This window comes from Oryza sativa, chromosome 5 (assembly GCF_034140825.1).
Source record: "Oryza sativa Japonica Group chromosome 5, ASM3414082v1".
In the NCBI taxonomy this organism is placed as follows: Eukaryota; Viridiplantae; Streptophyta; class Magnoliopsida; order Poales; family Poaceae; genus Oryza; species Oryza sativa.
The window spans coordinates 4,850,764-4,867,168 of record NC_089039.1 but is presented as its reverse complement, the minus strand read 5'-3'; the positions used below and the strand labels follow the sequence as shown (position 1 = coordinate 4,867,168).

At 40.1% G+C, this 16,405-nt stretch overlaps 2 protein-coding genes across 2 annotated transcripts; both read left to right on the top strand.

Moving 5' to 3' along the window:
• The first annotated feature begins 8,323 nt into the window (after positions 1 to 8,323).
• LOC4337981 (FCS-Like Zinc finger 10) lies at positions 8,324 to 10,543 on the top strand. The gene is made up of 3 exons (XM_015782737.3): positions 8,324 to 8,449; positions 8,737 to 9,554; positions 9,980 to 10,543. The coding sequence occupies exons 2-3, from the start codon at positions 8,755 to 8,757 to the stop codon at positions 10,161 to 10,163; spliced, it is 984 nt and encodes a 327-aa protein (XP_015638223.1). The 5' UTR covers positions 8,324 to 8,449; positions 8,737 to 8,754; the 3' UTR covers positions 10,164 to 10,543.
• Positions 10,544 to 12,471: 1,928 nt separating this feature from the next.
• Positions 12,472 to 16,375, top strand: LOC4337980 (MAR-binding filament-like protein 1). The gene is made up of 3 exons (XM_015782404.3): positions 12,472 to 12,853; positions 13,388 to 13,593; positions 14,327 to 16,375. Exons 1-3 carry the CDS (start codon positions 12,598 to 12,600, stop codon positions 16,094 to 16,096), a joined length of 2,232 nt encoding a protein of 743 aa, XP_015637890.1. The 5' UTR covers positions 12,472 to 12,597; the 3' UTR covers positions 16,097 to 16,375.
• The last annotated feature ends 30 nt before the right edge of the window (positions 16,376 to 16,405 follow it).

Below are 16,405 nucleotides of genomic sequence, written 5' to 3'. Positions count from 1 at the left end.
TATACGTGACTTTTATTTTTAATTTTTTTAAATAAGACGAATGAGTTAAACATAGAAAATTATAGCTGCCCTTGAATTGGTAGTATCATTTTGTTGGAGGGAGTAGTATAAACAAACCAATCGAGCCATTGGGCACTCAGGATTCCTCTCTTATCGAGGCAAGCGCCTTGGGCCGTACGATGGCAGGAGGATATCCCCTGCTACCGTCAGATTAGCATGGAGATCCGTGCGGGGTTTTTCCACAGAAGGAAAAGCTTCCAGGATGGTGGATTACCCCGACCTTCTGCCCATCTCGACTGGACCAAAATTTCAGCTCTTGATCGGCACCATGAATGTTTGATTGACCTTTGATCGTACTTCTTCCGTAAAAGAAAAATAGTTCTAGATTTGAATAACGGAAAGTGTACTCCGTAGTGCTAGTATTTTCTTTGAAGCTTCAAAAGAGTTGCCACCATTTCTCTATAGTACCATTTGCATGAACATATCTACCTAACCATGTAATATTACATCCATCTTAAAATATAGTAACATAATATTGGATAAGATATATTTTATTATTACGAGTTTAATATCGGAATAGACTCTTTAGTAATATAGGATGCGTACTATATTATATTATTATTATATTATAGGACAGAGGGAGTAGTAAATTAAACCCATCATGACCGCCACTTAAGCTTTAGTCCATTTTTATGCCCCCAATTGTTTATCTCTTACTCCAATAGCTTATAAACCTTTGAATTTTAGAGCTTAAAATAAAGTTGATTTTGAAGGGTTGTTTTTATGGTAGTTTAGTTTTCAACATTGACTTTGAAATTGCTAAGGACATGTATCTATATATAAAAGTTTAACAACAAATTATTTTATGGTCATTGATAAGCCATTACAACTTATAATCATCGTATTGCAGTATATATTTTATATGACTCTGACTTCTAAGTTTTGGAAAAATATATTTTATAAGCTAAGATGAAATAGTTTAATTATCTAAATTTAGTACAACTATTGACCTTAATAAAAAAAAATTGTCTCATCCTAAGAGTCAAATTTCACTGTTCTATTTTGTTTATTCATCTGAATTTTGAAACAGATTATTTGTTCTACACTTAAAGAAAATATGTTTTCTCAAAAAACTTTCTTCTACTACATTACCCCCATTTATTTTAAGCTATTTATTACGTTTATTTCTCAAAATATTTAATGTATTTATGTATTAGGTAGATAATTTACGATGATAATCTACTTAATAATCTAAATCAAACGCATCTCTCTAGTGCAACTTCAAACGCTTCATTCAAAATAAATAAGTTCTAGAGGATTTTTGTATGTAATGAAATGAGTCATTACTATGACATTTCTTTCTTTTAAGTTCATGCGTTCTAAATAGCTCCATGAGCTTCCGGAGCTAGAAAATGGTTAAAAGATCAACCAAAATTGGAGTTGTAAAATAAACTTAATTGAGCAGACAAATCAGTAGCCACTATACGGAGATTACGGGAGCAGAAATAGTTAGAGCAAGTTTGATACTAAAGCTAACTTACTAGTTACTACTACCCCCGTTTCAGGTTATAAGATTTTCTAGCATTGTCCACATTCATATAGATATTAATGAATCTAGGCACATATATATTTCTAGATTCATTAACATATATATGAATATGGGTAATGTTAGAAAGTCTTATAATATGAAACGGATGAAATAGCTTATAGCCTACTATTAAACTTGCTCTAATAAAGAGATAATAGGATAGTAAATTGAAGTACTTGGTGTTAAAAGAAGTTATCCCTACTATTAGTACTACTCTTCTCCAACCAAAAATATAGCTTCATTTTTAGTTCAAAGCTTTAAATTTAAATTTTAATGGTAATTATTTTTTCAGATGGAGAGAGTAACTCTGTACTCATTCTTGTGCATAGCTAAAAGTAAAATACTCTAAAATGGTCACTTTGATTTGTAGGAAAAACATTGAAACTTAGAGGATCCGGATCCTAGAGGAAAAATTCCTACAAATGTCCAAGAAACGATGGATTAAATCATATCCATTCATTTGAAATTCATATAGAATTGTTAACGACCAAATTTGGTAAGATATGAACCAAGTTCAGCATTGAAATCAAAGAGGATTCGACAGAGAGTTAGATTCGAAGAACAAAGTGTGCATCGGCTGCGAAGACATCGGCTGGAGTCTGCATCGACTGAGATGAATCGAACAGAGAACAACCGATACAGCCGACATAGCCGATACAGCCGATTCTGATGAAGATGGTTGTAAAACTGTTTCTAGAATCGATCAACGTGCTTCACAAAGATTGCAACGACAGAGATAAGCTCTCAGATAGGCAATTGTATCTATTGATTATGATATTTTGAATAGTTTCCTTATAGATATGTTTATCTTAGAGTTTGTTAGAGATAAGAATCGTGTCCGGCAAGGACATATCATGTATCTCGGGTATAAATATGACCCGAGCCCAATGTAAACAACAACAATAGTTCAATAACACTTTCGGCGCATCGCCACCCTTTTTTACTTTCGTTATATTTCGACGAGTTCTTACTTTCGGGTTGAGCTGCATCGATTCAATCTTCAACTAGAGGTAAACTTGTCATGGCGGCTTGCGTTCTCGGGATTAGTGCTTTCATTTTTATGACACTCTAATCTTGTTTATGTAATCCGTCGAGTTATCATATATGCTTTATAATCTTTATCAGTTGCGCTATATAACTTGCCATCGGCTGGTTTTTACTGCTAAAAAGTAGCCGATAAAGTTAGATTTTGTTATTGATCTGGATTATATCGTGTATCTACCATCTCTTAGAGATTTTCGTTATCTTGTTTAGATCTTACACTTATCTTTATACTTAATGCTGCATGGTTGAGTTCGATCTATTAAGTTCTATATATAATTGTGATATTTAGCCTGTTTCATGATCATCAATAGAGATAGTGTTGGAGTTTCAGCCGATCTTACCTGATTTAGCTATTTTTATTTTATTTGCTTGATTGTTATGCTAAGTATGTCCTTTACATTAAGATCTTATTGCATTAAAGTATATTAGGTTTCTTGTTTGATATATTTTGCTTGTTTTGATATCTTAGTATAAAGTGGTATCAGAGTATTAGCCGATACATGCTAGATCTATCTGATCGGTTATGCTATAAACGCTATATAATCATTGCTTTAACATATATTTCGACTTAAGTGATTTATATTATCTCGGCATGACGACCGATCTATCCCAATCACTTAGTTTAAATATATATCGAAGGAAAGACTATATATTGTTAATATCTATAGCCGATCGAGTAGATTTAGTTCTATCTTATTCGTTCATTACTACCGATCGATTCCAATATGACATCGGCTCAAAGATAAATGATATATCATCGGCACCTAGCCGATCGGCTATCGTTTATGGATTTAACCGCAGTTTTTCTTGTCTTTCTTTCTTGCTGATTGCAGGATCAAATCAACTGGCACGCTCACGAACCTAAAAGCAAGATTTTGGACCTGCACAGGAGTTAAGCAGATCTTCCAGGCTAGTGTGTGTTTTTCGCATCAACAGGAACGGATAATCCTATAGAGATTTTAGAGAAAAGTTAGCAAAAGCTCCAGCCTCCTAAAAATTCCTTTTGATTAATGTGTTTTTTCATGCGGTCTATTCAAACTATTACTCACTTCTTTTTATGTGTTATGTAGTTTTATATATTCTCTTGTCCAAACGCTATATTTATCTTTTTGTTATTTCTCCATTTTCTTTCATCATGTGTTTCAAAGAAGTCTTAAGGTGTTTGTTAGAAGAGGAAAGAGAGAGAAACTCACTCGTTTTCCACGCGCATGTTTTCCGAACTATTAAACGATGTGTTTCTTACAAAAGAATTTTATAGTAAAATTGTTTTTAAATAATCATATTAATTCCTTTTCAAGTTTAATATTATTAATATTCAATTAATCATGCGTTAATTGATCATCTTATTTCACATATCTTCTCAATATTCTTCTTTCTCCTCTTCTAAATACGTTCTTAGGATACAACTAGTATCATCCTATAAGCCTTTATATTTTAGAACAAGGGAGAGTTTGAACTATGCCACACAAATTTTGCAAAATTTATGATATGCCACCCTGACCCACATGTCATTGACTCATGTGGGTCCTACATGTCATTGAAATACGGGTGGCATATCTCAAATTTTGCAAATATAGGGTGGCATGGTTCCAACAAACCTTTAGAACAAATGCAGTACAATTTTATTTTTTTCCCCAGTTAGGATACAACCGAAGACACAAGGCATGAAAAGGAAAGAAAAATATTCACCCCAAGGTAAAATCTATAGGAACATAGTAACTGGGAGCATATATGAGTGGGCCTGAGGTGAAAGAAAACCAGGAAGCGCTGTAGGGCCCAGGAGCCCCAGCTTTGTCATCGTCGTCGGGCCATCGCTGTCTCCATAAAAAGTGCACTTACTACTACTGTAGTTATTAGTACTACTAGCTGCTGTTACTGTACCATGAGCTAATGAGATAAGATCCGTCCCCACCACCCCCTGCCATGTGGGCCCCACTCACAAGAGAAACGAACAGCGCCGGTGATGGTGTACCCTGCGGCACAACATTGTTAACTTAATGTGGTACAGTAATTAGGGATAGCAACGGGGTTGTCCCTTCCAGGCTTTATTACTTCATTACCCCTTTCCCCGTTTTCGGAGTGAAGGAATTCGACCATCATCATCCCCGTACATAGGGCTAGATATTGTTCGTCTCAGTCCCCATAACAGATATGGGTTATTTGTCGTATTCCCACTCCCACACCCCACGAGTATGTAGGTGGCGACGACAGTGCGACATGGCGTGGCGTAGGTGCATAACGCGGAGTTGTCGAAGAGGCCATTGTGTTGGGGCTTCAACCCTCAGGACGTGACTTGGTGATGGCAGCACGACGTGGAGGTGTCGGGGAGATTGTGGTGTTGTAGCTTCGGCCCATTGAGGCATGAGATGGGTGAAGGCGACAACGAGCTAATGACCTTTCAGGCACATAAGCCATTCCCTCGTTGCGACGACGGCCCATGACATGACGAAGAAGTGTCGTCGGCTTGTTGAGTGTGGAGGCAATGGCGAGGAAACAACCTAGAGGCGTGACCATGTAGGCCCAATGGCGAGCCTAAAGATTCACCTTTGACTGGTTGGATCTGAAAGGTGAGGAAGACTATAGAGAGGAGTGTTCTTGAGTTTCGTTTGTATATATGTGTGAACCTCCGTATTAAGTTTCTAAGTGGGCTTTGTTTATATATGAGTTGTGCACCGATGGATATGCACATGTGAATAGTACTTTTTTTTTTGTGTGTGGTGGGGGGGGGGGAGGGGGGGCATGGGGATTCAGCGTTGTATCTATGTATAAAGTTCCACTTTCATATTCATCATACATAGAGAAGAAAAAACAAACTTATAATAGATTTATACTCTTAAAATTGTCGGTATTTTTATCTTTTTTACGGTTAACATATAATAAATTTGAGGTTAAAACTTTACACATAAGTGTAATATATACTATTGAAAACACACATACAATTCATTTTAGAATTTTAGATGATATTTGTTAGTTGATGTTTATGATGTGTATACAGAAGTTTTTTTGTGCATATGATATATTCGTAGGGATATTGCCTCATTTACAACCTCTAATGGATGTTCTATTCGTCAGGGATCGGGCCTATTGCCATCCCTAAGTATAATGGCACAATACTCCTTATCTCATGAGTGTTGCAGAAAGTGGCAATGCTACGACATTTCGTAAAAAATAGCTTAATTTGTTTTCAAAATTTCTTAAAAGAGGCACAAAATTTGTGCTGTTGTATGGCACGAACGCCCATGCACCAAAGCAAATGATGTGAAAACTTATTAAAATGACCATGTTTCTTCTAAATTTTCTTTGATTTGGAGGAAAAACATAGGAATTTTTAGAGGATTTCAATCCTATAGAAAAATTTCCTATGAAATCCTTTGAAACAAAGGACTGAATCCTATCTAATCCTTCGAAATTCCTATAGAATGGACAATCCTATAGAGATTTTAGAGGAAATTTAGCAAGAGTTTTGAGTCTCTTGCTAACTTTTCTTTGAGTCTCTCTCTCATCCAATTCTTGTGTTTTTCCTGTGATTCAATCAAACGGTCATTCATGTATTTTTCTTGCGTTTTGCAATCCTCTGTTTTACACTTAGGGCCCCTTTGAATCAAATGAATTATGAAGGAATTACATAGGATTGAAATCCTATATGACATTTTCATATGTACCCCTTTTGATTCAAAGGATTAAAGTTTTCCAAATCCTACAAAATTCCTATGAAATGGCTTGTTGCATATAGGTTTTGAAGGAAACTTAACAAAAGGTCCAACATCTTGGTAAAAATCCTCTGAGTCTATCTCTCTCATTTGATTCCTATGTTTTTCCTATGATCCAATTAAACAATCATTCCTGCGTTTTTTCTGTGTTTTGTAATCCTCTGTTTTACACTTGCATTCTTATGAAAATCCTACGTTTTTTCTATTTCTACGTTTTCTCAATCCTGCGATTTAAATGGGCCCTTAAGCGTAATGAACAGAGTGTGTTTACATGAGGCTGTCGGAACCATGATTTACCTGATCGTCAGGGACCGGTTTTCACCTTAAAATGCACAAAATCTAACACAGTATGGGGAAGCATCGATAGTATGGTGGTGGATCTGTGGTTGTATTGACTTTACCCATCAAAATTTAAATCCTAAAGCCAATAAATATTACGTCCATGTAGATAAGCTTTTAGCAAAAACGTATTAGGAAGATAAGATATGTGCTACTGGTTTGATCTAACACATCACGCACCTATTAACGGCTATATGACCCCATTGAAGGTACTCTCTCCGTCCTATTTTAAGTGCAATCATAAATTTTCACGATCAACTTTAATCGTTTGTCTTATTTAAATTTTTTTTCGTAATTAGTATTTTTTTTTTGTTGTTATGAGATGATAAAATATAAATAATACTTTATGCGTGACTTATATTTTTATTTTTTTTAAAGAAAAATTTAAATAACATGAACGGTTAAAATAGGGCACGAAAACTCGTAAACCACGTTCAGGACGTGAGCTGCAACAAACGGTAGGATGGAGCTCTCGGTACTCCTAGGTGACGGCAAAATCGCCGTGCTACCCTGACAAGTGGGAACCACCTGCCAACGTACCAGCTTGGTATGTGTCAGTGAGTACCATCACAATGTATTTGTACCGCAAAACCAGCCGTATAGTATATACGTAGGCTGTATTTAGATCTAAAGTTTGGATCTAAACTTCAGTCCTTTTTCATCACATCAACATGTCATACACACACAACTTTTCAGTCACATCATCTCCAATTTCAACTAAAATCCAAACTTTGCGTTAAAACTGAACACAGCCGTATCCACACTCGTATCCCATACTCCCTCCGTCCCAAAAAAGACAAACCCTGGATTTTCGTGTCCAACTTTGACTGTCCGTCTTATATGATTTTTTTTATAATTCGTATTTTCATTGTTGTTAGATGATAAAACATGATTAATATTTTATGAGTGACTTGTCTTTTTAATTTTTTTTATAATTTTTTTAAATAAGATGGACGGTCGGGCACGAAAACCAGTATGTATCTCGAGGCAGCTACTCCTACTCCGCGCTACGCGTCGCCTACCTCCTCTGCCTCCGCTCTGACACCCATGAATGATACGATCCGTAGTGAGAGAGAGAGAGAGGAGGAGTACTTCAGAAGCAACCGGGTTGTGTTTACTTCATCGTAAAGTTTGGATTTTGGTTAAAATTGAAGATGATGTAACTAAAAAATTATGACCCTGTTTAAATGGACTAAAACTTTTAAGTTCCTATTACATCGGATGTTTGACACTAATTATAAATATTAAACGTAGACTATTAATAAAACCTATCCATAATCTTGGACTAATTCGCGAGACGAATCTATTGAGCCTAATTAATCCATGATTAGCTTATGTGATGCTATAGTAAACATTTTCTAATTATGAATTAATTAGGCTTAAAAAAATTGTCTCTCAAATTAGCTTTCATTTATGTAATTAGTTTTGTAAGTAGTCTATGTTTAATACTCTAAATTAGTGTCTAAATACAGAGACTAAAATTAAGTCCCTGGATCCAGACACCACCTATATGTGTACGACAGATTGATGTGATGGAAAATGATCCATCACAGCCCAAAGGAAAGCAAAACCCCGAGCTCTGCACTGCCACTGCACACTGCACCCTGCTCTTAACCCGTCACCTCACTGCGCCGAGCTAGCTAGTGATAGATGAGCTCATTGTTGAGCTGCTCTTCTTGATTGCTTTGCCGCCATTGCACACCGGTGGCCGAGAAGCTAGCAGCAGTAACAAAGACGAGAGGTTGATCTTCATCTTCATCTTCATCAGGTGGGGGTTGCGCTTTGTTCTTGTCTTGTTTGGGGGGGAGAGATTGAGATTCCGCGGGGATGAGGTTTTATCTCTATCCGATGATCGTGCCGTCGCCCATCCATGGCGATTTGTCTCGTTGCGCCGCCTCCCTCCGACGAGCTCGACCTGTTCTTGGATCGTAGCTAAAGAATACTGGAATTTTCTTTTTCTTTTTCTTTTTTCTTTTTTTTGGGGGGTTTCTTGCGGCTGCGTTGATCCATCAATCGATTGGTTGCTTGATCTTGGTTGGCGGCGCGGCGTTGCAGGGGATCGAGGAGGAGACGATGCTGAGGAGGGTGGCGGTGGCGCCGCCCGACGCCGGGGACGCGGCGGACGGGAAGCCCCGGGGCGGCGCGGCGGCGCTCTTCAAGGTGCCGCGGCTGCTGGTGGGGATGGCGGCGGCGGCGGCGGCGGCGAGGCCGTGCGAGTGCGACTCGCCGGTGCGCAGCCCGACGTCGCCGCTCGACCTCAGGGCCTTCGCCGCGCCCCCGCTTCTCCGGTCGCCGCGGAGTTGGGACGCGCGGCGGGCCGGGCTCGGCGGCCTCATCGACGACGGCCTCGCCGAGCCGCCCGGCGCCGCCGCCATGAGCCGCCTCCTCATGCCCCAGATGCGCCCGACCAAGCCGAGACCCTGCGGCCCCGCGCAGCCTGAGCTCGGGAACGCCGTGGGCGCCGCCGCCGGCATGTCGGTGCCGTGCAGCAGCAGGTTCTACGGGGATGTGAAGTCTGGTCCAGAGGTCACCGTCGCCGGCGCCGCTCAGCTCCGCGTGAACGGCGGTGTCCACGCCGCCGCTGCCGATCTTGGCAAGTTCCCGGCGACCGGCTCGCTGCCGGCGTCGATCGGGCGCCCGCTGCCGCAGTACATCGGGTCAGTGTCGGCGACGGAGGTGGAGCAATCGGAGGACTACACCCGCATCATCGCTCGCGGACCCAATCCGAAGACGACACACATTTTTGGGGATTGCATCTTGGAGCCCTGCACCGAGTCCTACTGGCTGGTGAAGCTGTCCGGCTCCGGCGACGAGCTCCGCCGCCTCTGCTCGTCCTGCAAGAAGCTGGATGGCAGTGACCTCTGCTTTTATCGGTATATTGATGCAGCTACCACAATCATCTTATGATATTACTTTATATTTCTAATTAAGATGAAAGTGCTCTTAGTTTGATTGTTCTGGGAGTTTGGAGAAATTGCATTTTTGATGTGTTGACAAGTGTTGAAATTTTCTTTAAGAGATTGGGAGTAGCATATTTTAGAATTTGCTGATTCATCTTTTCTTCTTTTTCTCAAGTGAATAGATTGAAGATAGTGTATTGTAGAATTTAGTGTTTTGTTTCTTATTGAACTTGATAGATTGGAAGGCTATAATCGATAATTCGGTTGTTTGTTTGTTTGAGACCAAGGATGCATTCTTTAACTGAGCAACCTGGTAATGAAATCGAGCAAATCTCAGACTCGTGAAAGCTCATGTTTCATAGCAAACACTGACTAATCTGCTGAAATGTCTTCTGCAGAGGTGAGAAGGCATTCTGCAGCGGCGACTGCAGGGAGCAAGAGATCCTGATAGAGGATGAAGAGGAGAGCAACACAGCAGTCTCCTCCCCCATTTCAATCGGCTCGTCGTCGTCATTCCACGACGACTTATTCATGGCTGGAATGGCCGTGCTTGACATGAGCACCAGCTCCCCCCATGCCTGACCGAAGCGCTGTGTACCGGGATAGATGATCAATAACGTAGACAATCATCGTCGCCGCTACCACCACCACCACCATTGTGCTGATCTTGTAAGCTTGTGTTTCAGCAGTCGAGAAATTCGGTGGATCGGCAGGTCATGGAGGATGGGAAGCTGCATCTAGCTATCTCCAAAATTTGCCGAGCTTTGAGCTCTGGGCTTTTAGTTTAGGGAGTGGTGGTTGCCTGCATTTAGATAGCCTGTGGTTTTGGTCTCAAGGCTATTGGCCACTGCAATTTCCATTTCTTCTTCTGTTTCTTAGGTTCTTAGCAGCAATGACAATGTTTATGTGTTGTAATTTTTTGCAACAACTCTTAGATAATGGCATTGAGCTGCTTCGGGTAATTTCGTGCGCTATTTTTCTTTATATATACTTTGAGCAATTATGCCATTGTGATGATATTTTACAGCTTTGTTGATCTGTAGAAAGAGTTGGAATGAATCTGGAAAGGCCGCCTTGAAGATGCCTAATATTTTTTTCATGATCTAGTGGCAGTAATGGTGCATGGAAGGCAATTTTTCAGAACAATGATGCATATGTGATGATTTCTCACTGTTCATGAGTTCAGAGATCATTTCATTCTCTCAAAATCTTTTGGTGGGCTCCATATTGAGATTCCAATTTATGTGTTCAGTTCAATTATGTGCAACATTTTTGTTTGAAGCAGTATATCTCTGGTACACTTGATGATACAACTATTTTACGGTTTTTCTCAGATTCACTTAAAGCTGCAGAATTGAAAACGACTTCCTTTACGAGTCGTTGGGAGTACAAGCACATAGGCAGAGGAGGTAACTTAATTAAAAATCTAAAACATTATACTTGAATATTTGGAGGAAATCAAACCAACATGAGAGACGGCCTTTGTTAACATTTGTTTCACTAGACAATTTTGTTAACTCTTTATAAAGGAAATTGTGATTTTCCTGCATTCGGCTAAACTGGACTACTGGAGGCATTTAGGATCAAATCAGGACAGTCTAAGGACGTGATGTCGGCACAATTTTCGACAATTTGACCATTTGAAAATTGTTTTTCGACAATTTGACTATTTGAAAAAACTAATTTTACAAATGAACCGCCGCCAAAACTTATTTAAAAAATAACCTTTTTTTTTCAATGCCAAATTATCTGGCGTTGAACTTAGACACCTTAGCGCCATGTCAACTGGCGCTGAATGCCATGCCACCGCGGATGGGAGGCCAAGTCAGCATGCCAACGTACATTCAGCGCCACGCTATTTGATGCTGAGGTCTGTAAGTTCAGCGCCACACGATTTGGCGCTGAACAAAATGGTCATTTTTGAAATAAGTTTTGGCGGCGGTTTATTTGTAAAAATAGTTTTTGCAAATGGTCAAATTGTCAAAATTTGTGTTCTCTGTCGGCCTATTTACTGCAGATTGTGGGCCTCATTGTGTGGTCAGACTGAGCCTAAAAAAGTACGGCCTTTTAGGACAGCCTTCGGCTTAATTGTGGCCCGTTAAGTGCAGCCTGTGGGCCAAATGTGAAGTCATTATTGGGCTGACTTGCGGTTCATTTTTCTATTTCCATGGGCCTAATTTTGGCTCGTATAGCGTAACCTGTAGGCTTAATTTCGGCCCAATATATGTAGGCTGTGGACCACTTTGATTAGAATTAGAATTAGAACAACAATAATTGAAATATATGTTTAAAAATAAATTTATTCAAGAAAGTATTACATACACTTGCAATAAACTTTTGAACTAATTCTACGAAATATTAATACAGTACATAAAAGTTAAAGACTATAGACGAATTGAGCATAACTCAAGTTGTTAGGTTTTTAGGCTTTGTGTTGATGTTGGTAAATAATCTTGTGCATACGTAAAACGGAGCGACTTATTAGCGGATGATTAAAGTATTAATCTTTTTTAAAAATTGATTAATATGATCTTTTAAAATAACTTTTATATAGAAATTTTTTTGCAAAAAACACACACCATTTAGTAGTTTGAAAATGTGCGCGCGGAAGTTGAGGGATGTGAGTTGAGAAAGATGGGGAAAGAACACAGCCTTACAATTAAGTCCCAAATTTAGTAGGAGTGCCTGTATTTACGATTAATTATTATTTTAGTGGTAGTTGGTGTAAAGGTATAGTGTATCTGTGTATTTATACGAGTTAGTGAAGACATGCGTTGGTACGATAATTGAAGAAAAATTTAACAACTGGAGTAATAAATTTCAGAAATTTCCTTTGCTAACGGAACGGTATTCCATTTTTAAAATTCTACTAGAAGTACTAAATTAAATCATTTGTGGGAAGCTGGCGAGCCCGCCTACTCCTGCTCCTGCTGCTCCGCTTCCGCGCCGCCGCCGCCGCCGCCGAGCAGCGACAGCGAGGGCGCTGAGGGGGCTAGGGTTTTAGCTCTCGGCGGCCATGGCCTACCACCACCTCCTCCTCTCGCCGCCGCACCCGCACCCGGCGCGCCTCTCGCTCGTCACCTCCCGCCGCCGCCCGCGCGCGGGCCGTGTCGCCGCCGCCTGCTCCCCGTCGCCGTCGGCGCTGGCGGCGGGGAGGAGGGCCGTGCTCCTGGTCGGCGTCTCGGTGCTCCCGCTCCTCCGCCTGCGCGACGCCGCCTTCGCGGCGGCCGCGGCGCGGCCGCCGTCGACGACGACGGTGGATCTCGTCACTGGTGAGTTGCTACTAACCCATAATGGCAGATTAATCCCAGTTCTGGAATTTTGTTATTTCGGCTATTTGTTTTTGGTCAGTTCGTGTATGATGTGATCACGACTAGTTCGCGGGCATTCTGGTGACCAGGATTCACAGATTGTGGTAGTAGTGTGATTTGGAGAGGATCGAATCAAAGCTAGATAAGGGAATCGATCTAGGGAACAAGATGGGAAACAAGATGGTAGTTCCAATGGTTCTCCATCCCAACAAGGCAATGCTCCTATGGCCACACAACAAACACATTTGGTGCACACCCTGACCCAATTGGCAACTTAATCCTGTATTTAGCTGTGTACCAGAACTGATCTGTTTCATAACACATAGAAATCATTCTTTGCCTCGGTGACACACTTCTGATTGTGCACATATGTGGCATTCTGTTCATCTCCTGGCATTTGTGTTAAACATAAGTTTGCTTTATCAGTCAAATGGTTCGCATTATACCTTGTGATGATCTGACACACGACAAATTTGGTTACACTGTTTTTTGCAGATAGAATGGACACTGTGAAGACTGAGGAGACTCAACCTGAAGAACCTTCGGCTGAGGAATCTCTGGCTGAGGTGAAAGTACCACCTGCAGTGAATCCACTTGCAGGTCTTCTGAATGCAATCGCAGTTATTGCTTCTGGTGTTTTTGCTGGACTTTTTGGTGCTTCTCAAAGGGAAAAAGAGGCGTTGCAATCTACCGTCTCAACTGTATGCCATCTGCCATCCTTTCAGTCAGCATATCTTAGAGTTATTTTACTTCTGCTATATTATTGTTAGCTATTATTTGTCATCGCAGATTTTATATGCTTATAGAAATATGTTGTACACCATCATGTTACCTTGAGATATCACCATGCTGCACACACAGGATAGCATCTATTTCTTCAGTTACAAATTTGGACACCTTCGGACCACTCTTCATTTGTTTTGTTTAGTTTCCCCTAGCACTTGGAGATGTAGTAATCATGATGTTAACTCTGTAGACAGTAATAGTATCCATAGTTGAAAATTGGTTGACTTTCTTTGGTCACTGTTTCAATAGAAAATTATGCTGATTTTCTGGTGTTCTGATAATAGTCTTGATCAAACATACAGACATGTGTTAATTTGGTAATTTATTTTCCTTCACCGCAGAGCATAATAGCATGCCCCTAGTTCTTTCACACTTCTGTTTCTGGATGCATATACCTGCCACTATGTAGCTTCAATTTTGTATAGCATGGTAACAGTGTAGGACCAATCAGTATGAACTATGAACCTTAGGAAAGAATATCTGCATGCCTCTTATATAGTCGATGAATTAATATAGATTGCAGATATACTATGAGGGCCTTCATTATTGAGGTTATGTTTTATAATATTGGAATGTACATATTGTGAAAATCAGATTTTTGGAAAAATATTTTCCCTAATTAATAAGTGTAATGTTATGTTTGCTCAGATGGAGATCAAGTTGGCTGAAAATGAGGCAGCAATGTCCATGCTTAGGGAAAACTATGAGAAACAGATATGGAATGAACATGCAGAACAAAAGAAACAGGCTAGGATGTTCCAGGAGAAGGAAGCTTCCCTTCTGGATCAATTGACTTTGACTAAGAGAACAGTAACATCTTTAAACGAGGAAGTGAGAAGGGAGAAAGAACTAGTTGAGCAGCTTAAACAAGAGATACATCGACTTAAGAGTAGCATTGCACAAGCAGAAGACGACAAACATGTGTTTGAAGGCAAACTGAGAGAGAAGTTGGAAGCACTTGATAGTTTACAGGACAAAGTAAATCTGCTCAGCCAAGAGGTGAATGCCAAGGAGGAAGCCATCAGGGAACTAAGCTCATCACTCTCTTCCAAGGAAGAAGACTATCAGAAGCTGCAGTTGATCTACAATGAAACCGAAGCAAGCCTAGAATATGCAGATTCTAAAATAGAGCAACTGGAGGAGGGTTATTCTGCAACTAAAGATGATCTGAACTCAAAGATGTGTTCAATTGATTCATTGAATAAGGAAGTCCAAACACTATACACTGCACAAACTGGAGCAGAAGAAAAGATAAGTGAACTAAAGAAACAGTATGCAGACCTTGCAGCTGCTTCTGAGTTGAGGGCATCTTGTGATTCTGAACTACTGATCGAGAAAGATAACCTGCTCAACCAGCTTGAAGAAAAACTATCTGCTGCATTAAGTGACACTAGTAAGAACAAAATTATAATTGCTGAGCTGAACAATGAATTGGACACCAACAGAACTATGCTAGATAATGAGGCTGAAGCTCATAAGAAATTATCAGAGATTCTTCAGTCCACTGAAGGGGCACTAACAGATTACAGAGACAAGGTGTTCAACCTCTCTGAAGAGCTTAATAGAGTGAAGATATCAAATCAGCAATTGATAACCCAGATTACGAAGTTGACAGACGAGTCCAATATAGCGAAACAGGTTCTGACTAACAAAATTGCAGAGGCAGAAGCAGTTTCTAAAGTTCTTTCAGATGAATTAGCATCAGTAAGGGATGTACTTCAAAAGACACAAGAAAAGCTTGATGTCACTTCTAATCAATTAGTGTCAACTATGGAAGCACGTGAGGACCTTAATAAAGAACTGCTGGATGCATACAAGAAGTTAGAGTCTGCAACAGATGAGCTTGTTAGAGAACGTAAAATTAATGCTACTCTAAACAGGGAGCTTGAGGCATTGGTGGAACAATCGATTGTAGAATCTGAAGCACGACAAGCTCTTCAAGCAGACCTTGATGAGGTGACCAATTCACAAAAAGAGGTGGATGAGAGTACACAGTTCCTGTCTGAGAGGCTGGATAGCGCAAATTCTAGGATTTCTTCTATTGAACAAGAGAAAGAGATGCTTTCAGAGGCTCTTGAGCAACAAAAGAGAAGTACAATGGAAGCTCAGAAAGATATGGAGGATGCTCAGAATCTTATGAGAATGATTGGAACGGAGAGGGAGAATTTTGAAACGATGTCTAAGAAACTTGAAGAGGAATTGGCCACAGCAAAAGGTGAGATATTGAGACTGAGGCGGCAGATCAGCGCAAGTGGATATCTGAGAACAGAACTTGCGGAAACAAGTGTGACATCAAATACCTCTCAACCTGAGCAAGATGTGAATGACCCTGATCAGAGTAGCAACAATACCGGTGCTGGAGACACTCGTTCTCCTACAAGGATTTATAGGAGAAGAAAAACTAAACGGGCTACATGAGCATTATAAGAACACCGCAAGCTAGAATATCGTCCTTGTGTTCCTCTGGTTATTCACCTTACAAAAACATTATTTGAAACTTTGAACCTAGAATATCGTCCTCTCCGGTTGTTCTCTTGTCTCTAGAGAAACCATTGGTGTAGTTCTGTGAGTTCCGATCAAGTCTGAATGTAGTGGAGTACTCCCTCCGTTTCAAAATGTTTGACACCGTTGACTTTTCAGTACGTGTTTGAGCATTCGTCTTATTCAAAAAATTTAAGTAATTATTTATTCTTTTCATATCATTTGATTCATTGTTAAATATACTTT

What these genes read in the sequence shown, in the direction of transcription:
- LOC4337981 (XM_015782737.3), top strand. Translation starts at nt 8,755, where the DNA reads ATGCTGAGGAGGGTGGCGGTGGCGCCGCCCGACGCCGGGGACGCGGCG. An exon ending in AGTGACCTCTGCTTTTATCG is followed by an intron (nt 9,555 to 9,979) that starts GTATATTGATGC and finishes TGTCTTCTGCAG; the next exon opens with AGGTGAGAAGGCATTCTGCA.
- LOC4337980 (XM_015782404.3), top strand. Translation starts at nt 12,598, where the DNA reads ATGGCCTACCACCACCTCCTCCTCTCGCCGCCGCACCCGCACCCGGCG. An exon ending in GACGGTGGATCTCGTCACTG is followed by an intron (nt 12,854 to 13,387) that starts GTGAGTTGCTAC and finishes TGTTTTTTGCAG; the next exon opens with ATAGAATGGACACTGTGAAG. An exon ending in TGCAATCTACCGTCTCAACT is followed by an intron (nt 13,594 to 14,326) that starts GTATGCCATCTG and finishes ATGTTTGCTCAG; the next exon opens with ATGGAGATCAAGTTGGCTGA.